This window comes from Cololabis saira, chromosome 21 (assembly GCF_033807715.1).
Source record: "Cololabis saira isolate AMF1-May2022 chromosome 21, fColSai1.1, whole genome shotgun sequence".
Lineage (NCBI taxonomy): Eukaryota > Metazoa > Chordata > Actinopteri > Beloniformes > Belonidae > Cololabis > Cololabis saira.
In genome coordinates this window covers 489,678-516,772 of record NC_084607.1, presented here as the reverse complement: position 1 = coordinate 516,772, position 27,095 = coordinate 489,678, and the positions used below count along the sequence as shown (strand labels likewise).

General features: G+C 45.8%; 1 protein-coding gene across 4 annotated transcripts in view; it reads left to right on the top strand.

Annotated features, from left to right (window-relative positions):
• Window positions 1-24,478, top strand: part of LOC133422723 (rho GTPase-activating protein 27-like) — a 67,236-nt gene extending 42,758 nt beyond the window's left edge. For 2 of the 4 annotated variants that reach the window (XM_061712779.1, XM_061712777.1), the window contains exons 9-21: window positions 1,311-1,379; window positions 2,020-2,088; window positions 4,521-4,591; window positions 4,765-4,852; window positions 10,675-10,776; window positions 11,553-11,651; window positions 11,760-11,823; window positions 15,927-16,043; window positions 16,172-16,270; window positions 17,945-18,022; window positions 18,441-18,575; window positions 19,230-19,335; window positions 21,327-24,478. In XM_061712779.1, the coding sequence (XP_061568763.1) occupies window positions 1,311-1,379; window positions 2,020-2,088; window positions 4,521-4,591; window positions 4,765-4,852; window positions 10,675-10,776; window positions 11,553-11,651; window positions 11,760-11,823; window positions 15,927-16,043; window positions 16,172-16,270; window positions 17,945-18,022; window positions 18,441-18,575; window positions 19,230-19,335; window positions 21,327-21,501 (1,272 nt within the window). In that variant the 3' untranslated portion in view covers window positions 21,502-24,478. The remainder of the gene's footprint in view (window positions 1-1,310; window positions 1,380-2,019; window positions 2,089-4,520; window positions 4,592-4,764; window positions 4,853-10,674; window positions 10,777-11,552; window positions 11,652-11,759; window positions 11,824-15,926; window positions 16,044-16,171; window positions 16,271-17,944; window positions 18,023-18,440; window positions 18,576-19,229; window positions 19,336-21,326) is intronic. The other 2 variants (XM_061712778.1, XM_061712780.1) reach the window with 2 other exon arrangements.
• Window positions 24,479-27,095: the final 2,617 nt, after the last annotated feature.

Here is a 27,095-nt window from a genome sequence, read left to right as displayed (position 1 = left end):
AAATCCTCTCACAGAGTGATGCAGAAAAACTAGTTCATGCGTTTGTATCTTCTAGACTAGATTACTGTAATGTGTTGTTAGCAGGATGTCCAAGTAATTTGCTGAATAGGCTCCAGCTGATCCAAAATGCAGCAGCACGAGTACTGACAGGAATTAGCAGGAGAGACCACGTCTCTCCAGTGTTAGCGTCGCTCCATTGGTTACCCGTAAAATTCAGAATCCAATTTAAAATTTTATTACTTGCGTATAAAGCCCAAAACGGCTTAGCTCCGCATTATTTGCAAGACCTGATAGTGCCTTATGTTCCTGTCAGAGCTCTCCGTTCTCAGAGTGCAGGTTTACTCGTAGTTCCTAGAGTATCTAAATGTAGATTTGGAGGGCGGGCGTTCTGCTATCAGGCACCATTACTTTGGAACCAACTTCCAATCTGGGTTAAGGAGGCTGACTCCACCTCCACCTTTAAAACTAAACTTAAAACCTTTCTGTTTAGTAAAGCCTATAGTTAGTGTTTAGTAAACCTCTAGCTGGTGTTGGTAAATCTCTAGGTAGTGTAAACTTTAGTGTGTCAGAGTCGCTCCTGTAGTTTCTTGTGCTGGCCCCCCCTTCTCCTCCCTTTTCTCTCTTTTGTCCATGTTGCAGCATCCTTTGCCGGACACCGGAACCTGCAGGTGGTCGTGGGTGGCTTGTAGCTTGCATTACGGAGCACAAGTCTTTCCCTGACCCTGCACCCCAACCTGGGACTTGCTGATTGGGCCGGAGCTTCGGGAGCTGTGTGCTGGCCTGCGGTCCCCACCCCTGGTCATCCCGTTGCTGCCCCCCCCCTCTCCTCCCTTTTCTCTCTTTTGTCCTGCAGGTGGCCGTGGGTGGCTTGTAGCTTGCATTACGGAGCACAAGTCTTTTCCTGACCCTGCACCCCAACCTGGGACTTGCTGATTGGGCCGGAGCTTCGGGAGCTGTGTGCTGGCATGCGGTCCCCACCCCCGGTCATCCCGTTGCTGCTTCCACCTGCCTGCTGTGCTGTTGCCGTCCCTGACCCACCAGTCTGGCCCTCGGCAGGAGGGTCCCCCCTGATGAGCCTGGTCCTGCTCAAGGTTTCTTCCCTCCTAAAGGGGAGTTTTTCCTTGCCACTGTTTGGCTTAAGGTTTTTCTCCCACTAGGGGAGTTTTTTACCTGCCATTGTTTATGTAATATCTGCTCGGGGGTCATGTTCTGGGTATGGGTCTCTGTAAAGCGTCTAGAGACAACTCTGTTGTATTAGACGCTATATAAATAAAATTGAATTGAATTGAATTGAACCTGTCTCTCTCCAGATTGTCACCTCTGGTCTTCGCCGAGTCGCCTCTGATCTCAGTGATGGGAAGAAACCCAGCAGCCCCCAGGTAGACGCTCACCTGGTCCTTCATTCATTCATTCATTCATTCATGTATCTATCCGTTCCTTCGTCCGTTCGTTTGTTCGTTCCTTCGTTCGTTCGTTTGTTCGTATGTTCGTTCGTATGTTCGTTTGTTCGTATGTTCCTTTGTTCGTTCGTATGTTTGTTCGTTCGTTTGTTCGTATGTTCGTTCATATGTCCCTTCGTTCGTTCATTCGTTCGTTCGTTCCTTCGTTCCTTCGTTCCTTTGTTCGTTCTTTCGTTCATTCGTTCATTCGTTTGTTCGTTCGTATGTTCATTCGTTCCTTCGTTCCTTCGTTCCTTTGTTCGTTCGTTTGTTCGTTAGTTCGTATGTTCCTTTGTTCGTTCGTATGTTTGTTCGTTCGTTCGTTCGTATGTTCGTTCCTTCGTTTGTTCGTTCGTATGTTCATTCGTTCCTTCGTTCCTTCGTTCCTTCGTTCCTTCGTTCCTTCGTTCGTATGTTCGTCCGTTCGTATGTTCGTCCGTTCGTATGTTCATTCATTCATTCATTCATTCATTCATTCATTCATTCATTCATTCATTCATTCATTCACTCATCCATTCATCATTTCATTCATCATTTCATTCATGCATTCATCCCTTCACATCTGCTCTTCTTCATGCAGCTCTCTGATAGGTTCAGGCTCAGGAGGAATCTGTCCAATCAGAGCTCAGGCCCCGCCCCCCGGCACCACGTAGGTTCTGATTGGCTGTTACCATGGTGACGCAGCAGATCGTTGTCATGGTGACGTAGCAGAGCGTTGCCATGGTGACGCAGCAGAGCGTTGCCATGGTGACGTAGCAGAGCGTTGCCATGGTGACGTAGCAGAGCGTTGCCATGGTGACGTAGCAGAGCGTTGCCATGGTGACGCAGCAGAGCGTTGCCATGGTGACGTAGCAGAGCGTTGCCATGGTGACGTAGCAGAGCGTTGCCATGGTGACGTAGCAGAGCGTTGCCATGGTGACGCAGCAGAGCGTTGCCATGGTGACGTAGCAGAGCGTTGCCATGGTGACGCAGCAGAGCGTTGCCATGGTGACGTAGCAGAGCGTTGCCATGGTGACGTAGCAGAGCGTTGCCATGGTGACGCAGCAGAGCGTTGCCATGGTGACGTAGCAGAGCGTTGCCATGGTGACGCAGCAGAGCGTTGCCATGGTGACGCAGCAGAGCGTTGCCATGGTGACGCAGCAGAGCGTTACCATGGTGACGTAGCAGAGCGTCGCCATGGTGACGCAGCAGAGCGTCGCCATGGTGACGTAGCAGAGCGTTACCATGGTGACGTAGCAGAGCGTTACCATGGTGACGTAGCAGAGCGTTACCATGGTGACGTAGCAGAGCGTTACCATGGTGACGTAGCAGATCGTTGCCATGGTGACGCAGCAGAGCGTTGCCATGGTGACGCAGCAGAGCGTTGTCATGGTGACGCAGCAGAGCGTTGCCATGGTGACGTAGCAGAGCGTTGCCATGGTGACGCAGCAGAGCGTTGCCATGGTGACGTAGCAGTTCCTAGTTCTAGCTAACACACGGACTAACCGCTGACACCTGGGGGAACTTTGTGGGCGGAACAGGTTGATCCGTCGTCCAATGAGATTCAGGCGTAACGACAGAAACTCACAACCGAAAGTTCAGAATCTGCATCCGTAAACAGTTTCAAACAAACTTCTATTTAGTTTCTCAAACACAAATCTTTTTTACAACCACAGAGGATGAAACTTGAATCACAAAGATGCTAATTTGAGCCCGTAGCTAACTTTGTTAGCTAACTTTGTTAGCTACGGGCCCAGATTTAGCCTGTTAGCCTGTTAGCCTGCTAGCCTGTTGCCCAGAAAGTTCTGCGGGTGAATCCACTAACCTTCCTGATCATCAACTAATTACTAATATTCATCCTGTCATTTAACATCCTGGTTGGTTCTGATGTTTATTCTGAAACAGAATCACGATTCTAGAGAACAAACCTGTGGAACCTGGAACAGGAAGTTCACCTGGAACAGGAAGTTCACCTGGAACAGGAAGTTCACCTGAAACAGGAAGTTCACCTGGAACAGGAAGTTCACCTGTAACAGGAAGTTCACCTGAAACAGGAAGTTCACCTGGAACAGGAAGTTCACCTGTAACAGGAAGTTCACCTGGAACAGGAAGTTCACCTGAAACAGGAAGTTCACCTGGAACAGGAAGTTCACCTGTAACAGGAAGTTCACCTGGAACAGGAAGTTCACCTGTAACAGGAAGTTCACCTGTAACAGGAAGTTCACCTGGAACAGGAAGTTCACCTGGAACAGGAAGTTCACCTGGAACAGGAAGTTCACCTGTAACAGGAAGTTCACCTGAAACAGGAAGTTCACCTGTAACAGGAAGTTCACCTGTAACAGGAAGTTCACCTGGAACAGGAAGTTCACCTGGAACAGGAAGTTCACCTGAAACAGGAAGTTCACCTGGAACAGGAAGTTCACCTGTAACAGGAAGTTCACCTGAAACAGGAAGTTCACCTGTAACAGGAAGTTCACCTGAAACAGGAAGTTCACCTGTAACAGGAAGTTCACCTGAAACAGGAAGTTCACCTGTAACAGGAAGTTCACCTGAAACAGGAAGTTCACCTGGAACAGGAAGTTCACCTGGAACAGGAAGTTCACCTAGAACAGGAAGTTCACCTGCAACCCGAGGTCTTGAGATCAGACCGTGATTGGTCCATTTGCCCGTCACTCTCCACACCAAAACACGTAGCAGGATTGGTGAAGTCCTGACCAATGAATGAGCAGCTAGCCGGGCCTTAAAAGAGACGGAGCATTCTGATTGGATAACAGCTTTTCAGGACATGAACTTGACAGTAAACTTAATTTTAGAACATACACGAGAGAAAATCTGTTAAATATATTGTATTAAATTAAATGAGATAGCCCCAGCTAGCCCAGCTAGCCTCAGCTATCCCCAACTAGCCTCAGCTATCTATCTATTAGTGTATCTAGCCTCAGCAGGTGGACTCTGGCCCCGCCCCCAGTCCTGACCCCGCCCCCAGCAGAGGTGTCAGGTTTCAGACTCACCTGTGTGTTTTTCTCTGGCCCCGCCCCCAGCTCTGGCCCCGCCCCCAGCCTTAGCCCCGCCCCCAGCTAACAGCTGTGTGTTTCTCTCCAGAGTTTCCACCTGCTGGAGAAAGCTGGAATCATCAACAAGACCAAGGTGGTCGACAACGGGAAGAGGATCCGGTGAGTTCCTGGAAATCCTGGTCCAGGTCCAGGTCCTGGTCCTGGTCCAGGACCAGGTCCAGGACCTGGTCCAGGTCCAGGACCTGGTCCAGGTCCAGGTCCAGGTCCTGGTCCAGGTCCTGGTCCAGGTCCAGGTCTAGACCTGACCCGTCTCTCTCTTGGTTCTGTTCCAGGAAGAACTGGTCCCAGTCCTGGACCGTCCTCCACGGGGGGATCCTGACCTTCCACAGGGACCCCAAGTCCACCCCGGCTGGGAACCCGGTAAGAACCAGACCCAGATTGGAAAACATAAAAACTATTCAGTCAAACAATACAATCAGACAAGGGAACAAACATAAAACATACATAGCAGCAAGATGTTTCAAAGTTTATTTAGACGGGACAATGCATATTCATGAACACTACATTCAGCAGTGTAAATTGTTGAGGAATTTATCAAAACCAGTTCTGAAGTCCGCTTGTGAGTAGTGAGTTTTATTCAGTAAGCCGGCGGTGAGCAGGACCAGCACAGATCGTGTCTGAATTGGTGTGCTGACCCAGAGAGATTTTACAACAGGGTTTTTATACAAGAAGTTCAATCAACAAAAGACAGGAATAAACAAGCCAAGTGAGAGACAAAAAGTAATTTACAGTCAGGTGTGATCTTTCAGTTTGGGACTACCCCCTGAGGAGTCAGGAAGTCCATATATGGATCCTCCGTGGATCAGGTCCTCGTCTCTGCAGGAGCTGGAAGTCAAAGCCACTTCCACGGTGCCGTCTCAGCAGGGATTCAAGAACTTACGTGACAATGTGTCTCGAGCACTGAATGAGACTGGAGCCGCCTGCAAGTCCTCGTCCCTGCAGGGGTCCTCAGGAAGCTGGAACTTGCATGACAATGCGTCTCGACAATTCACTATTTATTTTATTTATTTTTTTTGTGATGTTCAGTCAATCTCAATTTTGAACAGAAAGTCTGAATTTTCCTCCTCCACTGATGGTACAGGTGGAGTTACAGTGGAGTACATCATTTTAGTAATAGTTTGAGTGATACATATTTTGCAAGTAAGCTTAGACATGTGATCAGAAACCAACAATTAGGAGTCCAAACCCAAGTAAAGCTAATTCAAAAATTAAGTAACCAACGTGTCATAAGTGTTCTTTAAACCAATAAATCTCATGGCTGGTACCACATGGCCCAGACCAACCGTTTGGAAAGTATTCATAAGCCTTCATGCCACAAATCCAGTAAACACCTTTTGGTAGAGGTATGGAACAGCGATTAACCATTGTAGCAAGGTAGCTATAATCCTCAATGGAATCGGGCAGTGGATTTTGGCTTGTTTTAGGCTTAACAAACGTTTTTTCAGAAGGAGAGTGTGTGGAGTCACATCTCGATGTCACAGTATAATTGTCTCGTTTGTGGGGGTTTGTGACAGGTGCAGTGCTCCTAAGAGGAATTGAAGTTCAAAATGTAACAGGTGTCACATGAAGTAATAGGTTTTGTTTGTGGTATTTGTAAGGTTATCTGTCTTGTTCCTGTGACAGATGTGAGTGTCTTGCCATGTACAATGCATCTGATTCTGGGCCTCTGCGGCCTGCGCTGCTCCTCTGCTCCTCTGCTCCTCTGCTCCTCTGCTCCTCTGCTCCTCTGCTCCTCTGCCAGTCGTGGATTTCTTGGGGTGTTGAAGTTCAGCTACTTCTGAGCTTTCCGGGCCTGCGTTGTTTCTTTCACTGGCTCCGACGGTGGTGAGGACGAGGACCCCCAGGAAGAAGAGGGAATCAGCTAGTTTCTGGTGCATGGCGGAGGTGTTGTTTTCTTGCAGTGGGATGTGTGGAACCAGGTTAGACGCCCCTCACACTTGACTCCAGTGTCGGTGGTGCAGGACGTGTTGAGCCTTGGACCAGCGAGGTTTTCTCTGACACAAACCCAGTCTCCGGGTTGGAGGTTATGGCATGGTTTGCCACTAGGAAGAGACTGGACAGCTTTCACTTTTCTGTGGATTGACTGAACGGCAGAGGTTAGAGCAGAGCGAAATGATCTCACGGATTCATCCATGGCATGGAAGTCCATCTTCTTCATATATAGAACTGAATTGCCTGGTATAGTCATGGGTCTACCCGTAATCCTTTCATGAGGCGTGAGTTTGTGCTTCCTAATGGGTGTTGACGGGTGTCAACATTGTCCATTTAAGTCCAGTTTAAAATTCTCTACACATACAAGAACATTTTCATATCCCTCACATGTTGGTATATGAATAAAGTTTATTTGCAGAGCTTAAAAAAAGTCACAGTGGGGGGAAGTGTTGATAATGTTTGCAATATTTTTTATAGGATGCAAATCTTGGAGCTTATCAGTCTTTCAGCACTATCTGACACATTCCCCCTTTGCTCAACTATGTGACATACGTGCTAGTCACGGGTACAAGGATGTGGGTGTCACAACGCGGCCGTCGTTGCTGACCCACAAATTATTTACATTTTTACAACCATGGGAATGCTACAATCTGTGTTTCTTCACATCAACAGTCTCTTGTAGGAGAGCTACATCATTAGGAGAAACCAGGTCGTTAGCGGGTATAGAAGGGCAGAGCTTTACAGGGACAGGTAAGCCAAATTTGGCAGTTTCTTTTGCTGCATGGTCAGCTGAAGCATTGCCTAGTGAAAACAGGGTTGGACTGGGTGTGGGCTTCACATTTAACAAAGCAATAGATGAAGGTAGTTGACAGGTTTGTAACAGTTCACCAATCAATTTACCACGTTTAACGGGTGTCTCCGAGGATGATAAAAATGCTCGGTTCGCCCACAATATATAAAATCTATAAAATACAATATACACAACCAAAAGCATATTTGGAATCTGTATAGATTGTAACAGTTTTACCTTTTTGATCAGTGTAAATAGTTTCATCTACTTGGGTGGAGCTGGAGGAGGGCAAGGCGGCGCTTTCAACAATTAAGAATTATCACAAATTGTATAACCTGCGTATGGTATTCCATTTTTATAAGCAGAGCCGTCAGTGAAGAAAACAGGAAAGTCAGGACGAGTGTTAAAGACAGAGGTGTCTTCAGTATTCACATTCATTACTCAGGTAGAAGTATACATATTAGAGTTTAAAAATACTCCTGTAGAAGTTGAAGTATCAACTCAAGTTTTTTTCCAAGTATAAGTATAAAAGTACTGGTTTCAAAATTACTTAAAGTATAAAAGTAAAAGTAATGTAAGGGGGAAAAAGCCATTAAGGCTAAAAGCCATTGAAAATGAAGCATCTTAGTATAATGCAAATATATTAAAGAACCATATATGTGCACTATTGAGCATTAACATGTGTTTCAGAGAGCAGACACGTACAAACCAATAGGGTGTCGGAATGGTATTATGTTTATACTTCTCATCCAACCACAACCAAATTCACTCTATCCGGATGGAGCAATTTAAATAAAATAGAGTAACAAGGCTGTTTCTAAAATGTAAGGAGTAAAAAGTACAGATAATTGCGTGAAAATGTAAGGAGTAAAAGTAAAAACCGTCTGAAAAATAATTACTCCAGTGAAGTATACATAACCAAAATTTCTACTTAAGTAAGGTAATGAGGTATTTGTACTTTGTTACTTGACACCTCTAGTTAAAGATTAGTTACTATAGTTGGCTCACAGACAGATTTCCATGCACTTACATGAAGTTACCATAGGCAGGATAAGATTTGGCTCACCAGCAGTTCTCCTTTGTTTGAGACGTGTGACGTGGGGCCTTTTGTTGAATTAGTGTGAATGAATTAATTGGCTGGTTCCGCTGCGCCTCCCCTTTGTACTCAACCTGTTGTAAACACTTTTGACAAACATTAGTATTTTCATACATTTCAGATTCTTTTTTTTCTGTGTTATCCAGCCCTACCCTTTGTTGAGGGCAATTAGCAAATATATATGTTGCATGTACCCTGGAGGGAATCCATCAATTTGATCTCGTGACAGACCACAATTCTCTTTTGCTGTCAACATTATTTTAGCATAAAGCTCCCTGGGATTATCAATTTTCCCTTTGAACTGTTAAGGCAATAAATACTGTGAAAAAAAAGGTCTGAGCTTGCTCTGGTGGGATTTTGGCAACAGCTGTGGGATTAAAGGGAATTTTACAAGCAACAAGTACTTTGCGCATCAAGTACTTTGCTTTTCAAATCATGTGGCAAAGTTAGTTTAACAGCTGTTTCCTCTAGCCATTTTTGTTTATTTATTTAAAATCTCTTACTATTATTTTAGTTCTCTTTCGGCTCCAAATTTTGTAGACAAAAGATCTTGGATTTTTGTAAAATCCAGTCGTCATCAGAAGTGTCATCGTCACTTGATTCTTTAATCTGTGTCACCGGATAAAGGTTTTGATTTTATCTTTTAACTGTTTCTCTAATTTCATTTTTGTCTGCGTTGTGTTTTTAAATTCTTCTAGTTGAGCCATCACCTTTTTATTTTGATCAGTAAGCAAAGCTATTTTGGATTCTGCATTACGGCGTCTACTTTCATCCCTCCAAAGATCTGAGGGAGTTTGAAGTGCTTTAGTTATTTTAACCATATTTAATACTAATTAAGTAACAAATAAAATTAACAAATAAAACTATCGGTACCGTGATTACCATACATGTATTTAAAAGGACCAGTCAACTCTTTCTCTGACTCTCTACTGAAAAACTTCCCAAAGACTTTCCATTTTTCTTTCTGTGAGATCCCTCCAAAAAAACTTTCAATTACACTTACTTTTACCCACAAATCACTTGCTAATTCTTCCCATCATCAATCTACTTGAGCATACAAATCATTCCTGTTGATGCAAGGAGAGCGAGTCGATTCCTACTGCAATGACATATACCTCAAGTATTTGGGAGAGCAAATCATCCTCACTTATAAAAAAAACAGTTCCTCTACATACAGTATATGTCTATTTCTCACAAATATCTCAGTGTTCCAACACTTCTTTATGGACCTCCAGTCCTGCATATGCTTATAAGTCCCACTGGACTATTCTTTTGGTACTCAGACCAACATGGCATTCTGGCCATTTCTCTCTTTAATGTTACCCGAGATATTAAACCTTTTTAGAAGAGCGAGTCGAATTCTAAGGCAGGATAAGCAAAGCATTCTCACAACACAATCAAATTCAAGTGTTATGAAATTGTCAGCATTCCTAAACATCTCTACAATAACCTTTCCCAATAACCCCTGCTCACAACCATACAGCGGACTTACCTAAAATTTCAGGATAACGTCAACCTTTTCTCTTGTACTTCAATCCACAGACTTTCGACAACAACCCAGCAACAATAATTTGGGATTTTGTAAGTGGATCCCTTACCTCTGAAGATTTAGATAGGAGTCACTGGTTGTGCCGTTGTTCTGGAAAAGGAGTTCCCATCTGGTTTTGAATTTATCAAAACCAGTTCTGAAGTCCGCTTGTGAGTAGTGAGTTTTATTCAGTAGCCGGCGGTGAGTGGATCTACACAGACGCGTGTCTTGGTTGGTGTGCTGACCCAGAAGTGATTTTACAACAGGGTTTTTATACAAGAAGTTCAATCAACAAAAGGCAGGAATAAACAAGCCAAGTGAGAGACAAAAAGTAATTTACAGTCAGGTGTGATCTTTCAGTTTGGGACTACCCCCTGCAAGTCCTCGTCCCTGCAGGGGTCTTCAGGAAGCTGGAACTTGCATGATAATGCGTCTCGACAAAATACACCAGGTTTTAGCAGAATTGCTAGTTTCCACCCGTCCCCACAAACAACCAGACACACTCACACCTACGGGCAATTTAGAATCACCAATTAACCTAGCGTGCATGTTTTTGGACTGTGGGAGGAAACCGGAGTACCCGGAGGAAACACACGCAAGCACGGGGAGAACATGCAAACTCCACACAGAAAGGTCCTGCTGGGCCTGGGAGTCGAACCGGGAACCTTCTTGCTGTGAGGCAACAGTGCTAACCACTAAGCCACTGTGCTGCCGTCGACTTAACAGCATTTAAAAGCAGTATGATGATGATGATGGTGATGGTGATGGTGATGATGATGATGATGATTATGATGATCAAGGTAATGATGAAGATCCCCCCTCCCCTCCCCCCCCAGACTAAGGCGTCCCACATCGTCCCAGAGTTCACGGTGGATCTGAGAGGAGCATCGTTGGACTGGGCCGGCCGGGACAAGAGCTCCAAGAAGAACGTGCTGGAGGTACGACCGTTACCGTGGTTACCGTGGTTACAGCACCTCCGTTACCGTGGTTACCGTGGTTACAGCAGCTCCGTTACCGTGGTTACCGTGGTTACAGCACCTCCGTTACCGTGGTTACCGTGGTTACAGCACCTCCGTTAAGGTGGTTACCGTGGTTACAGCGGCTCCGTTACCGTGGTTACCGTGCTTACAGCACCTCAGTTACCATGGTTACCGTGGTTACAGGAGTCCTGGAGGTGCAGAGAGGATTCTGTAATGGAGATTAATCAGATAGCAGATCTTTAGAATGTGGAATTCCTCAGGGAAGCTAACGAGGTCTGCTCATGTTCTCTATTTTACAAGTGATTTATTTCTTACACTGAAAGAGGCTGAATTAACTCTGTATGCAGACGACACTGCAGTGTTTCCATGGTAACTGCTGATCTAAATTAACCCTGTACGCAGACGCCACTGCAGTGTTTCCATGGTAACCCTGGTGTTTGTGTTTCTTCTCTCCCGTCCCTTTCGATGGTAACCCCTGGTCTGTCCGTTGCCATGGTAACCCCTGGTCTCCGGTTTCCATGGTAACCCCCTGGTCTCTGGTTTCCATGGTAACCCCTGGTCTCTGGTTTCCATGGTAACCCCTGGTCTGTCCGTTGCCATGATAACCCCTGGTCTCTGGTTTCCATGGTAACCCCCTGGTCTCTGGTTTCCACGGTAACCCCTGGTCTCTGGTTTCCATGGTAACCCCTGGTTTCCATGGTAACCCTGTGTCTCTGGTGTCTCTGGTTCTGCAGCTGAAGACGCGTCAGGGCTGTGAGTATCTGATGCAGTACGACACCGACAGCATCATCTGTGACTGGATGAAGGTTCTGAAGGACGCCATCGGACAGCTGGTGAGAGGGGGGACGGGGGGGCCGTGGTGGTGGGACTGGGGGGGCGGCCGGGGGGTCGGGGGGCCCAGCTGGAGGTCCGGGCCCCCCTCATGGTTCCGTCTGTTTCAGGAGCAGGATCACCTGAGTGAGGACGAGGACTCGGACCGGGAGGACAAGGACAGGAAGAGGACATGTGAGTCTCCCAGGGGGGGTGGACACACACTTATCAATACACTTATCAATTCACCTCCACATGTTCCTGCTGCCCAGGAAGTCCAGGTGGTCCTGTACCCTTCAAAATAAAAGCCTCTGTGTAAATAACAGATGTTCTGTTAGGTTCCTAAATCAACATACATAAATGAATAACTTAGGAAAGACACAGAGACTGTTAGAAATGATTTTAAGGCCTTCTGCAGAAGGGAAGCACAGTCGGAGCTTGCAGAGCTACATGGCTCTCTGGCTCTCGACAAATGCTTACCGGCTCCCTTTGTGCATCAGGTATTTATTGGTAAAACTGACAGGCGTTGGCTATGTTAAGACAACCAATGGTAGACAGTGGATGGACAATGGGAGGAAACAAACAGATAAACAGGACATTTCAGTTGAAGAACAACTAATCTATGTTATGCAGAGTCAACAGACATCCTTTCTGTTGGGGGTTTTGAACAGAATATCCAACTGACCATGAAACAGTTGTGGACCAGCCCAAACCCCTGAGCAGTTTAGGGAGTGGCTGTTGTAACTGGTAACATGTGATAAGCAATTGTAAAAAAACACAGTCAGCTCTCTGACTTGACTTGATTCTGATTCTAATGGTTTCATAAGCACAAAACTGATTATTAACCTCACATTTCCCTCCTCTTGTTCTTCTGAAACTTCACAGAATGTTACAGGTAGTGAAAACACAGAACAGTACAAGAACAGTGATGAACGGATTCATAATTTCAGTCATTATGTCAGCATGACTCAGTAGTGAAAAAGTTCATTCCATCTCTCGGACTCCTCTCCAGCTCGTTGTAGCCAGTCAGTTTGGGCTAGTCATCTTCAGGCCGTGGCTGGTGAGATAGGCATCAGTTGAGTTCTTCAGCGGACAAGGGTTTGGATACCGTCCGACTTCCCGACTTAGGCCTCAAATTGCCTTACATGTTGTATCTGCAACATGTCGGAAAGCTCCTACAAAAATTTTTTAAAGGGTATTTAGTATTTAATCCTCGTGATGTATCATATGTACATACCCTTAATCCCTCCCGTTGAGCCATGGAAACTCCCTATGGCTCAACTTAGCCACCAGGGGGAACAGATTCCTTGGAAGCACCAGTTTGCTTCGCACCACACAAAGGCCTTCTGAAGTTACAGTGGCACCTTCATTTAGCCAAATGCCTTTCTCTCTTTGCAAGAGCATTGTTTCGCATGTCAACAGGGTAGGGGTTTGTTGTCATCAGATCCCCTCCTTTTTGACCTTTCCCTGGAAGGGTCAGGCTGACACAGTCAGGCTCCCCAGATAAGTGGCCCTCCCACTTCTTGACCTTTGCATCCTGGCAAGTCCGAGGTTAGACCCTCTAGGAACAGGAGGTCTCTATGTCCCTCAGATCCCCCCTCCCATCACCAGATTAGGTGGGGGCAAAACCCTGTTAAATGCTGTCTCCTATCTGAGCCAAGGACCACAGAACTCTTCTGTTTCAAAATGTTCTTATTTCAACCCAAGTGGGTTATGGTTTTAATAAAGTAACACCACACAAAAATGTCAGTGCAGCAACTCTCCTGCAACGTAAACAGTAGTCTTCAGTGAACTTATATATATTGTATATATAAACAATAATTCACAGTCACAAAACGTCGGACTGAAAGGAGAATTCTATCAAATAATGCCTTCTCAACTGTTGTTGAGCTCTATTGTAGCACAAATCAAAAAGAAATGCCAGAACATTTTCAGAAAATTGTCTCCAGATTAATCATACGTACTTATAAAAGTCTTCAGGAGATTCTTCTGTTTGCATGCTGAAATGCAAATGCATGCTCTTCTATGAAGACTTATAGAAGTCTTAAGAAAATTGTGGGATAAATTCCAATGCGTAAACTACACATAAACACAAACCCACTAACATTAAACACAAACTTCAGATCATCTATATGTGGGTTTGTGTGTCAGTGCATATGTGTAAATTATTTCTCCTCAAACTACACCAACCAAACTCAATTGGTGCATTTCAGATGAACTCCCAACCTAAATGGTAGCAACACTGATCACAAATGTACACATTTTCAGTGTGAATAAGCTAGTATGCACTCAGAGTTCTTCTTTTCTAAAAAGATTGTTCAACGGGCTTGTTTCTCCTCCATACAACCCTTTCTGTGTAAAATATCACTGACATGCAAATGACAGTAGGCTCATGAACAGCCTCACTCCACTGTATCCAAAAAACAGCGCTGCTAATTTCATTGTACGAAACCCAACCCTGATGATGCTGTCAATCATCAGTAGTGATTTTACAACAAACAGAGTAAGGACACATTATTGATTTGTTTCACATTCATGTCACAGTCAACCCAATCATGCACAGCTCATACTCGCAAATGGCAAGAATCACATGTCCATGCAATCCAAGTCAAATACATTATTACAAAAGTAATCTGCAATTTAAATGGTGAATTAACCCAATTTGAAAATTCTATGATTCTATGCCTTCATTCAGGGCTTAGAATGATAGAAAAACTATATTATTCCATTTCTATGTTTTTTCCAAGAGGAGAGCTTCACCTCTGAAAACCCCCCTTTTTCCAGCAAACAAAAAAGTTCTCCCTGCAGCATGCACAGCCTGCAGCCGCTCGTAAAACAGAGCATGCTTTCACACACACACACACACACACAGAGCTGCAGCCCCGCAGCAGCAGCCTTCTCCCCTCCCAGTCTCTCATCAAACCACCTCTCTCACCCATTTTTACTTCTTGTTTTTTCTTTTAGTCTTAAATTAGTTGATTTACTTCTTTTTAAGTTCCGTATATTATTTCGCAAGATTTTGTCTCAGTTTTTCTTAAGTTTGAGGGACGTCTCCCCATCAATTAAGCATCTTTTAGTGATTATTTAGGCATAAGTTTCAGCTTAACCACGCGTCTGCTATTTTTAGCCAGTCACTTTCTTTCTTAAGTTTCTTTCAGGACCCAAGTTTCCTTTTTTACAGTTTGGTTTTAGCCTGATCTTTTAGTGAACAATTTACATTTTGCCTCTCAATTTTAGAAGCCCCACATAAACATCAGATAAGACAAACAATAGACAAACATGAACATTAAACAAAACCCATCAAAAATAATTCCTAAGAAACCTCTTCTTGTTTTTTCTGTCGGGTCCTAAACCCCCGGGTCCTAAACCCCTGTGGTATTGGCCTTTCACACTTACGCCCTAAGCTAGTGTCTTTTACTTCAAAAGCGGGTCCCAAACCCTGGCCAAACCTTTTTTTCACTAACCCCCTGGTTAGTACACAGAATTTCACTAAAAAGAGGTCTCTCACCAGTCTCCTAGTGCCTTCCCCTGGTTCGGGAATCTCTTCACCCAGGCATCTTGGAACAGCGCAGTAGCAAATCTGGGCCCGTCCCTGAAATCAGAACGCTGTCGACAGGTTTAGATGGCCCGTTGAACCTACGCCGCCCCAATCGTCACAGCTCGAGAGATCCTGGGTTTTTCGGCACCAAATGTTAGGCTCCTAAATCAACATACATAAATTAATAACTTAGGAAAGACACAGAGACTGTTAGAAATGATTTGTCAGGCCTTCTGCTGAAGGGAAGCACCGTCGGAGCTTGCAGAGCAACATGGCCCTCTGGCTCTCGACAAATGCTTGCTGGCTCCTCCTTTGCATCAGCTATTTATTGAGAAACTGACAGGCGTCGGCTATGTTAAGACAACCAATGGTAGACAGTGGATGGACAATGGGAGGAAACAAACAGATAAACAGGACATTTCATTTGAAGAACAACTAATCTATGGTATGCAGAGCAAACAGACATCCTTTCTGTTGGGGGTTTTGAACAGAATATCCAACTGACCATGAGACAGTTGTGGACCAGCCCAAACCCCTGAGTAGCTTAGGGAGTGGCTGTTGTAACTGGTAACATGTGATAAGCATGTCTAAAACATAGTCAGCTCTCTGACTTCACTTGATTCTGATTCTAATGTTTTCATAAGCACAAAACTAATTATTAACCTCACAGTTCTCCTCCTTTAGGTTCCTCCTCTGGTTCCTCTGGTTCCAGATGTTCTGGAGGTTAACTAACTTCTACTAACTAACTTTTCCTCTTTAGCCACCAGAAGTTCCTCCGGTTCCGACTCGGAGCAGCGGCGGGTTCGGACCAAACTGAGACGTTTCCTCCAGCGGAGGCCGACGCTGCAGAGCGTCAAGGAGAAGGGATACATCCGAGGTACGATGACCCCTAACCCCTAAGCCTGACCCCTGACCCCTGACCTACGACCCTCACCCAAACCCTCAAATTTTCCCTGAGGTTCCTGGTTCTGGTTCCTAAAGTTCCTGGTTCTGGTTCCTCCTCAGATAACGTGTTTGGCTGCCACCTGGACACGCTCTGCCACCGAGAGAACAACAACATCCCCAGATTCGTGGAGAAATGTATCCGAACGGTGGAGAGGAGAGGTGAGAATAAACCAGCACCTTAATCTGGGATTAAACATCTACCAAAACCTTTACAATCTAGAACCCTCCTCTAATCTGGGATTAAACATCTAAAACAACCATCCGGACGGTGGAGAGGGGGAAACACAGAGAAAACACAGGGGAAACACAGAGGAAACACAGAGGAAACACAGGGGAAACACAGAGGAAACACAGGGGAAACACAGGGGAAACAGAGGAAACACAGAGGAAACACAGGGGAACACACAGAGGAAACACAGGGGAAACACAGAGGAAACACAGAGGAAACACAGAGGAAACACAGGGGAAACACAGAGGAAACACAGAGGAAACACAAGGGAAACACAGGGGAAACACAGGGGAAACACAGAGGAAACACAGAGGAAACACAGAGGAAACACAGAGGAAACACAGGGGAAACACAGAGGAAACACAGAGGAAACACAGAGGAAACACAGAGGAAACACAGGGGAAACACAGGGGAAACACAGAGGAAACACAGAGGAAACACAGAGGAAACACAGAGGAAACACAGAGGAAACACAGGGGAAACACAGGGGAAACACAGGGGAAACACAGTGGAAACACAGAGGAAACACAGAGGAAACACAGAGGAAACACAGGGGAAACACAGAGGAAACACAGGGGAAACAGAGGAAACACAGAGGAAACACAGAGGAAACACAGGGGAAACACAGAGGAAACACAGAGGAAACACAAGGGAAACACAGGGGAAACACAGGGGAAACACAGAGGAAACACAGAGGAAACACAGAGGAAACACAGAGGAAACACAGGGGAAACACAGAGGAAACACAGAGGAAACACAGGGGAAACACAGAGGAAACACAGAGGAAACACAGGGGAAACACAGAGGAAACACAGAGGAAACACAGGGGAAACACAGAGGAAACACAGAGGAAACACAGAGGAAACACAGGGGAAACACAGAGGAAACACAGAGGAAACACAGAGGAAACACAGAGGAAACACAGAGGAAACACAGAGGAAACACAGAGGAGACACAGAGGAAACACAGGGGAAACACAGGGGAAACACAGGGGAAACACAGAGGAAACACAGAGGAAACACAGGGGAAACACAGAGGAAACACAGGGGAAACACAGAGGAAACACAGAGGAAACACAGAGGAAACACAGAGGAAACACAGGGGAAACACAGAGGAAACACAGAGGAAACACAGAGGAAACACAGAGGAAACACAGAGGAAACACAGAGGAGACACAGAGGAAACACAGGGGAAACACAGGGGAAACACAGGGGAAACACAGAGGAAACACAGAGGAAACACAGAGGAAACACAGGGGAAACACAGAGGAAACACAGGGGAAACACAGAGGAAACACAGGGGGAACACAAGGGAAACACAGGGGGAACACAGGGGAAACACAGAGGAAACACAGGGGGAACACAAGGGAAACACAGGGGGAACACAGAGGAAACACAGAGGAAACACAGAGGAAACACAGAGGAAACACAGAGGAAACACAGGGGAAACGGGAAAGTCAAACAAGAACTCAAACACAGAGACATGGCCTTCAAAATAAAACAGGTCCAGGTCTGGTCCAGGTCCAGGTCCAGGTCTGGTCCTGGTCCTGGTCCAGGTCCAGGTCTGGTCCAGGTCCAGGTTCTAACCCTCTTCTCCTTGTCCAGGTCTGGACGTTGACGGGATCTACAGAGTCAGCGGGAACCTGGCGGTCATCCAGAGACTCCGGCACAAGGCTGACCACGGTAAGACCTGCAGGACCTCCAGGAGACCTCCAGGAGATCTCCAGGACCTCCAGGACCTCCAGGACCTCAGGACCTCCAGGAGATCTCCAGGACCTCCAGGAGGTCCAGGACCTCCAGGACTGTAATTGAGGTCTCCTGGATGGTTGAATTCACCGGTTCTTCTCCTTGTTCCTCCTCAGAGGAAGACCTGGACCTGGAGGACCTGGAGGTCCAGGAGATCTCCAGGACCTCCAGGACCTCCAGGACCTCCAGGACTGTAACTGAGGTCTCCTGGATGGTTGAATTCACCGGTTCTTGTCCTTGTTCCTCCTCAGAGGAAGACCTGGACCTGGAGGACCTGGAGGACCTGGAGGACTTCCAGGAGACCTCCAGGACTGTAATATAGGTCTCACCGGTTCTTGTCCTTGTCCCCCCTCAGAGGAAGACCTGGACCTGGAGGACGGCCAGTGGGAGGAAATCCACGTGGTCACCGGAGCCCTGAAGCTTTTCTTCAGGGAACTTCCAGAACCGCTGTTCCCCTTCAGCGCCTTCGACAAGTTCATCGCTGCCGTCCGTGAGTACCGTCCTCCTCAAATATCTCAATCCGTGAGTACCGTCCTCCTCAAATATCTCAATCCGTGAGTACCGTCCTCCTCAGACATCTCCAGAGAGTTTTAGTCTGTGGTGTAGAGAGTTTTATTCTGTGGTGTAGAGAGTTTTATTCTGTGGTGTAGAGAGTTTTAGTCTGTGGTGTAGAGAGTTTTAGTCTGTGGTGTAGAGAGTTTTAGTCTGTGGTGTAGAGAGTTTTAGTCTGTGGTGTAGAGAGTTTTAGTCTGTGGTGTAGAGAGTTTTATTCTGTGGTGTAGAGAGTTTTAGTCTGTGGTGTAGAGAGTTTTAGTCTGTGGTGTAGAGAGTTTTAGTCTGTGGTGTATTTAGTTTTAGTCTGTGGTGTAGAGAGTTTTAGTCTGTGGTGTAGAGAGTTTTAGTCTGTGGTGTAGAGAGTTTTAGTCTGTGGTGTAGAGAGTTTTAGTCTGTGGTGTATTTAGTTTTAGTCTGTGGTGTAGAGAGTTTTAGTCTGTGGTGTAGAGAGTTTTAGTCTGTGGTGTAGAGAGTTTTAGTCTGTGGTGTAGAGAGTTTTAGTCTGTGGTGTAGAGAGTTTTAGTCTGAGGTGTAGAGAGTTTTAGTCTGAGGTCCTACCAGAACCTGACGTGTCTCCTTCTCCCTCCAGAGGTTCCAGACCAGACTCTCAGAGTTTCCTACATGAAGGATCTGGTCCGGTCTCTGCCGCTGCCCAACTACAGGACCATGGAGCTGCTCTTCAGACACCTGAACAGGTGAGGAGATCCACATGTTCCTCCAGGTGTTCCTCAGCAGGTTCCTCAGCAGGTTCCTCAGGAGGTTCCTCAGCAGGTTCCTCAGGAGGTTCCTCAGGAGGTTCCTCAGCAGGTTCCTCAGGAGGTTCCTCAGGAGGTTCCTCAGCTGGTTCCTCAGGAGGTTCCTCAGCAGGTTCTTCAGCAGGTTCTTCAGCAGGTTCCTCAGCAGGTTCCTCAGCAGGTTCCTCAGCAGGTTCCTCAGCAGGTTCCTCAGGACTAGTTCATCCAAGTGAGGGCCGCGGTAGCTGGCGCTCAAACCCGACGTCCTTGTCAGGGGGCTGAAAAGAGGGGGAGCCAGGAAGGCGTTGGATGGGGGTGGGGGGGAGTTGTGGTTGTCAGTGTGAGTGTGTGTGTGTGTGTGTGTGTGTGTGTGTGTGTGTGTGTGTGTGTGTGAGTGTGTGAGTGTGTGTGATAGTCTGTGAGCCTTCACCCAGAGCTTCTCAGCCAAAAGGTCCTTGGTGTAATCAGGCAGCTCGGTACAGTTCTGGGAGGAAGATCCGCAGGTGTTCGTGGGAGAGGGGGGGAGGGTTTGAGCAGAGTTGTCTTGTTTACATTCCTCCAGGGAGATTGTGACCGGAGAGGCCTGCCAAGCCACTCCGTCAAGGGCAAATTGTAGAATCAACAATTCTTGAGATCAGACAGACTCAGTAATTTTCCGTCTGCCTTTAGTCTCTGGTTCATCAATGGCGACTCCAAACAGACGAATTGTGATCAATCCCCGCCAAGCCGGGTACCCAGCCGTTCCAAGGTCTTCTCCATCTTGCTAACGAGCTCGAAGACCCCCGCTAGCCTGCGATTCTGTTCAAGTATCGCATCTAGCTTGCGGCCCTGCTCTAGAGTCTGAGTGCGGATCCCGGTGCTTATTCCTTCAGCAACGTCCAGCAGCTCTGAAAGAGCCAGAACGGCTGTCACCGACTTACGAGATTGTCGATAGACCAGGAAAATCCCCACTCCAATTAGAAGAAATCCTGCTATCATAAATCCAATTATAAGGGCGTCTTCCACGTCCTCGACAGACATAATCTTGAGGCACAACGGCTTCCAGTTCTTGTAAGAGTCCATTGTGTAACCAGCAAAAAACATCCCATCGGGGCAGGAGGGCTCCCTAAACCCCTGACTTCTCGTCGCAAAAATGTGGTCAATTTTGCTGAGAGACCAGTTAATCAATTCCATGATTGTAGAGTTTGGGAGGAGTGAAAAGAAGAGACTCTGAAGACGAGACAGGACAAAGCAGTAGCAGCAGATAGGGAGGGAGAGGAGCAGAAAAAGCGTCCGCTTTCGCTGAGAGCCGGAAGAGAAGAGAACCTGATAATGTCCGTCTGTCCTTCTTCAGGGTGGTGGAGCACCAGGACCAGAACCGGATGTTAATTAATTGTAATTAATTGTAATTAATTGTAATTAATCTTATTCCAGGGTGGTGGAGCACCGGGACCAGAACCGGATGTTAATTAATTGTAATTAATTGTAATTAATTGTGATTAATTGTAATTAATTGTGATTAATTGTAATTAATCTTATTCCAGGGTGGTGGAGCACCAGGACCAGAACCGGATGTTAATTAATTGTAATTAATTGTAATTAATCTTATTCGAGGGTGGTGGAGCACCGGGACCAGAACCGGATGTTAATTAATTGTAATTAATTGTAATTAATTGTGATTAATTGTAATTAATCTTATTCCAGGGTGGTGGAGCACCGGGACCAGAACCGGATGTTAATTAATTGTAATTAATTGTAATTAATTGTGATTAATTGTAATTAATTGTGATTAATTGTAATTAATCTTATTCCAGGGTGGTGGAGCACCAGGACCAGAACCGGATGTTAATTAATTGTAATTAATTGTAATTAATCTTATTCGAGGGTGGTGGAGCACCGGGACCAGAACCGGATGTTAATTAATTTTAATTAATTGTAATTAATTGTAATTAATTGTAATTAATCTTCTCCAGGGTGGTGGAGCACCGGGACCAGAACCGGATGTCGGTCCAGAGTCTGGCCATCGTGTTCGGCCCGACGCTGCTCGGACCCGAGACCGAGTCCAACATGACGGTCCACATGGTCTTCCAGAGCCAGATCGTGGAGCTGATGCTCCTGCACTTCCAGACCGTCTTCTCCGAGCCCTAGGGGTCCAGGACCAGGACCAGGACCAGGACCAGGACCAGGACCAGGACCAGGACCAGGACCAGGACCAGGACCAGGACCAGGTCCAGGACCAGACCGTCTTCTCTGAGCCCTAGGGGTCCAGGACCAGGACCAGGACCAGGACCAGGACCAGGACCAGGACCAGGACCAGGACAAGGACCAGGACCAGGACCAGGACCAGGACCAGGACAAGGACCAGGACCAGGACCAGGACCAGGACCAGACCGTCTTCTCTGAGCCCTAGGGGTCCAGGACCAGGACCAGGGCCAGGACCAGGACAAGGACCAGGACCAGGACCAGGACCAGGACCAGACCGTTTTCTCTGAGCCCTAGGGGTCCAGGAGGACCAGGACCAGGACCATAGACCTCCAGAACTAGAGAACTCTGACTGTCTCCAACCATCTCTGGAACGATCCATAAACCCTCCAGAACCCTGACCTGGTTTTGGAACCTGGACCTGGTTTTGGAACCTGGACCTGGTTTAGGAACCTGGACCTGGTTTTGGAACCTGGACCTGGTTTAGGAACCCTGACCTGGTTTAGGAACCCTGACCTGGTTTTGGAACCCTGACCTGGTTTTGGAACCTGGACCTGGTTTTGGAACCCGGATCAGGATTTTCTTGCCTCTTTTTTAAGACAAAACTCTTTAAAACGTTTAAACCTTGAACTCCAAGTATCTAATGAGGAGGAAACAAAGTTCTGACCCCCCTGAGTCCTGCAGAAGCTTCTCTGAACAGGTTTGGATCCGTTTCTGGGGAACGTGGACCTTCTGGTCCTTCTGGACCTTCTGGACCTTCAGGACCTTCTGGACCTTCTGGACCTTCTGGACCTTCTGGACCTTCTGGAAGCTGAACATGATCTTTGTTTAAACTGTTGTGGTGACGGACGTTTACCAGGACTTGAGTCTTCTGGCATTCTTTTTTCTGAAACCAGAGCGTCAGAAGAAATGGTTTATTTTGGTTTTAAGACCAAAGATGTAACTGAGAAACATCTACTAGAGACTTCCCAACCATCTCTAACCATCTCTAACCATCTCTGACCATCTCTAAACATCTCTAACCATCTCTAACCATCTCTAACCATCTCTAACCATCTCTAACCATCTCCAACCATCTCTAACCATCTCTAAACATCTCTAACCATCTCTAACCATCTCTAAACATCTCTAACCATCTCCATCTCTAACCATCTCTAACCATCTCTGACCATCTCTGACCATCTCTAACCATCTCTAACCATCTCTAACCATCTCTAACCATCTCTAACCATCTCTAACCATCTCTGACCATCTCTGACCATCTCTAACCATCTCTAACCATCTCTAACCCTAACCCTAACCATCTCTAACCATCTCTAACCATCTCTAACCCTAACCCTAACCATCTCTAACATCTCTAACCATCTCTAACCATCTCTAACCATCTCTAAACATCTCTAACCATCTCCATCTCTAACCATCTCTAACCATCTCTGACCATCTCTGACCATCTCTAACCATCTTTAACCATCTCTAACCATCTCTAACCCTAACCCTAACTATCTCTAACCATCTCTGACCATCTCTGACCATCTCTAACCATCTCTAACCATCTCTAACCCTAACCCTAACCATCTCTGACCATCTCTAACCATCTCTAAACATCTCTAAACATCTCTAACCAACTCTAACCATCTCTAACCATCTCTAACCACCTCTAACCATCTCTGACCATCTCTAACCATCTCTAACCATCTCTAACCATCTCTAACCCTAACCCTAACCATCTCTAACCATCTCTAACCATCTCTAACCCTAACCCTAACCATCTCTAAACATCTCTAACCATCTCTAACCATCTCTAACCCTAACCCTAACCATCTCTGACCATCTCTGACCATCTCTAACCATCTCTAAACATCTCTAAACATCTCTAACCAACTCTAACCATCTCTAACCATCTCTAACCATCTCTAAACATCTCTAAACATCTCTAACCAACTCTAACCATCTCTAACCATCTCTAACCATCTCTAAACATCTCTAACCATCTCTAACCATCTCTAACCATCTCTAACCATCTCTAAACATCTCCAAACATCTCCAAACATCTCCAACATCTCCCATCTCTGGCCCTGGACTGGTTTTGAACCTTCATTCAGCCGTCGGAGCTCCAGACTGAACCACACGGATCTTCCTGGACTCTAAATATCGTCACCTAGGGTTTTGGTTTTTTACTTCCATTGAATCCTGTAATCTCAGTAAGTTATTGGTGTTTTTATTTTGGTGAATCTGAATATCTGGCAGCCATGATGCTTCATGTCCAGTTAGTTTACTCCCCCCGGACACTTCCGTGATGCTAACCTGCTAACCTGGTCCAGCTCTTCAGGCTGATGTTTCAGAGGAAACTCCTCCCTTTCATTTAATAAAAACACAGCAATCTAAAGCTCTGGATCCGACATTTACTGAAGCCTCAGGCATCAACCTGCTAACGAGCAGAGCTGTAGAGGGAACGTTCACGACGTCACAGACGAAACTTCACAGCAGGGAACGTTCACGACGTCACAGACGAAACTTCACGCCGGGTTAAACCACTGAATGAATAAAGACTGGAAAACATCTAAAACGTGAAAGAGCGTTTGTGCGATCGACTGTTCTCATAGATTTAGCAGGAAATGTGAGTTATCACCACCAGCATCTTCCAGGGGAACCTGAACAAAACCATCTTTATCTTTGTCCATATCTTTCCTGCGTTGTGTTCATTTGTGTTAAAAATACCGAACAAAGTTGGCCTGGTTTCTGTACATAAGAGGGTGTTTTACTGACTTTTATTGAGAATTAAACTGATCTGACGGACGGAAACAGAAACTGTTGTCTTATATATTTTCGCCTTTTTAAACTTGTTTTTTTTGTATTAAGGAAACATGTTCTTGTTACACTGAATGTATTTGTGAGCAAAAGAATTAAACATGAATATAATGAGGTTAAAGTTCTCACGAGTCACTTTTGTGTCTGGATGAGCTGACGACAGAAACTCCCAACCGTTCTGTAACTTTATTTAACTTCATATAACTTTATTCTGTAACCTCAGTCTAAATGTTTGCAATACAAATGCAATGTCTAAATGCAATACAATAAAGCAATGGTCAATTCTCGCCAAATACAGTAAATTCCAATTGTCCATGAACGCACCAGGCGACGTCACCACGCTGCTCGCGCAGCAACGTTCCCTCCCGCTGCAGGAGCTGGCCGGCCCAGAGAGCCAGCTGGCTCAGGTGTTAGACGTAACATCATGAAATCCACAGGATATTTTTACGTCACAGTAAACTATATCTTTACGAAGTTTGAAGTTAATTGAACATGGCATGAAAAAGTTATGATTCATTTGAATATTAGTTCATATTTTGAAAAAAGTGAGTCACAAACTTTTCCAAATAGGATATGTTCCAGTGTATGATTTTTAAGTCCTGTCGAAAGGTATCTGAATCTGAAATGTAATTGTCCTAAAACAAAACCAGTGATCTTTAATGATTATTTTACCAGAAATCCAGAGTGACAGAATTGCAATTTCGTGACGTTATGACCACGATACGCGTCGCAGTCAATAAGGCCCTTATGACAATAACATGTATGGATTTCATTGTGATTGGATGAACGAAACAGTAATTAAAGCACATAATTTGATGAAAAACGTATACCTGACCAAAAGGTGGCGCTATGGAGTTCATCCAAGATTGTCATATCCACTTGTTCAGAATGGAAGCCTGATTACATGTATTGATTTTGGGTCAATTTGGACCAATTATGTTTAATTTACAACAACTTTTATGTTCATGGCGAGACACCGAAATTTGACTACCTCTAACGGCCACGCCCTTTGATAAAAACTTACAGTTTTCTCTGTCAGTCATCGTCAATGTCTTACCTATTATGTGACCAACTTTGAGATCAATAAACTGATCTCGCTTGGAGCACAGATGCAAACTAGAATACATGACAATTCCTGGTGCCAACAGGTGGCGCTACAACCGATCCTGAATATTCCACCATAGATGTCTTCAGGCTCAGTCTACAATCGTGCACATACGTTTTCAACCACATCAAATCATGTATTGCTGAGTTACAGCCAATTGATGTTTGATGGCGAGGCTTAAAAATGACCTCAAACTTCGCCGGATCACTACGGTCAAGCCCTCTGGTAAAAACTTAAAAGCTTCACAATTTAGCGTCGGCCATGTGTCTAGATTAGTGCTTCTCAATCCTGGTCCTCGAGTACCACTGTCCTGCATGTTTTACATGTTTCCCTGCACCAACACACCTGATTCTAATTAAAGGTCCTCATTAGCTTGTCACCAAGGTCTGCACAGCTCTGTTGATGACACAGGTGCTTGTATCACGGTGTGCTGAAGCAGGGTAGCATCTAAAACATGCAGGACAGTGGTACTCGAGGACCAGGATTGAGAAACACTGGTCTAGATTGTACAAACCAAGTTGTGAGCCAATCCGATAAAATTTCTAGGAGGAGTTCGTTAAAGTACGAGGCCTGGAAATGACCAGAAATCATGAAAAATTTCAGCCATTTTCTGTTCAAAATGCCAGACTTCCTGTGTAACTTAGAGCATGGGTCCAAGAGACTTTTTTGTAGGGCTTTGTCTGATATAATAGACACATAAAGGTCATTGCTGTAAGTCAAACCATATTATGGGGCTCGTCGAAAAACATAAAATAGGTGGCGCTATAGAGCCCATTCTTGTGGACCCATGCCTGTCCCCCATAAAATACGTAATTTTTCACGACTCTGGAAGCGTGTGCAAAATTTGGTGAGTTTTCGAGCATTTTAAGGCCTCCAAAAAGGCAATTCATTTCTCGGAAGAATAATAATAATTAAAGCTGCAAGCAGCGATGAACGGGCCCTCGCACTCACGGCCACCGTCCCCCATAAGCATATCAGAAATGACACCACCCACGACTTCCTATGTCAAACCATTCAAAAGTTATAGCAGCCAAAGATCCAGCTGTTCCAGGACGAGATGTTGTGGGGAAGAGAGAAGAGAGAAGGGAGTCTTTTGGGGGCTCCTGGTATTTATAGGTTTTGGGGCGGGTCTGCTCAAAGGGGCAGTACCCTTTCAGGCCTGGCAGGAACCTGGTTTCCTGGGCTCCACTGTGTCCGACCCCCCCAGGTGTCATAAACCTCAGGGAGTCTGTTCCCTGGTCTTTGGACTGGCAGGAACCCCGCTGGTTTCCTGGGGTTCCACTGTGTCTGACCTCCCCAGGTGTCGTAAACCTCAGGGAGTCTGTTCCCTGGTCTTTGGACTGGCAGGAACCCCGCTGGTTTTATGGGGTTCCACTGTGTCTGACCCCCCAGGTGTCGTAAACCTTAGTCCTGGCTCCGGGGCTTTCGCTGGTTTTACTTTGATCTGAAGCCCTGCAGCGGGGGTCATAACTGACCAAGAGCCGCAGGGTCAGAAACTTTTGCTCCAGGACGAAACCAAAGTCTGGCTTTCACTGGAATTGATAATCCTGAAATGTTCATCCGATCACACATGTCATGAATTCATAATCACTTATAAGTTCAGAGTTCACATGCGCACATGGGCGCG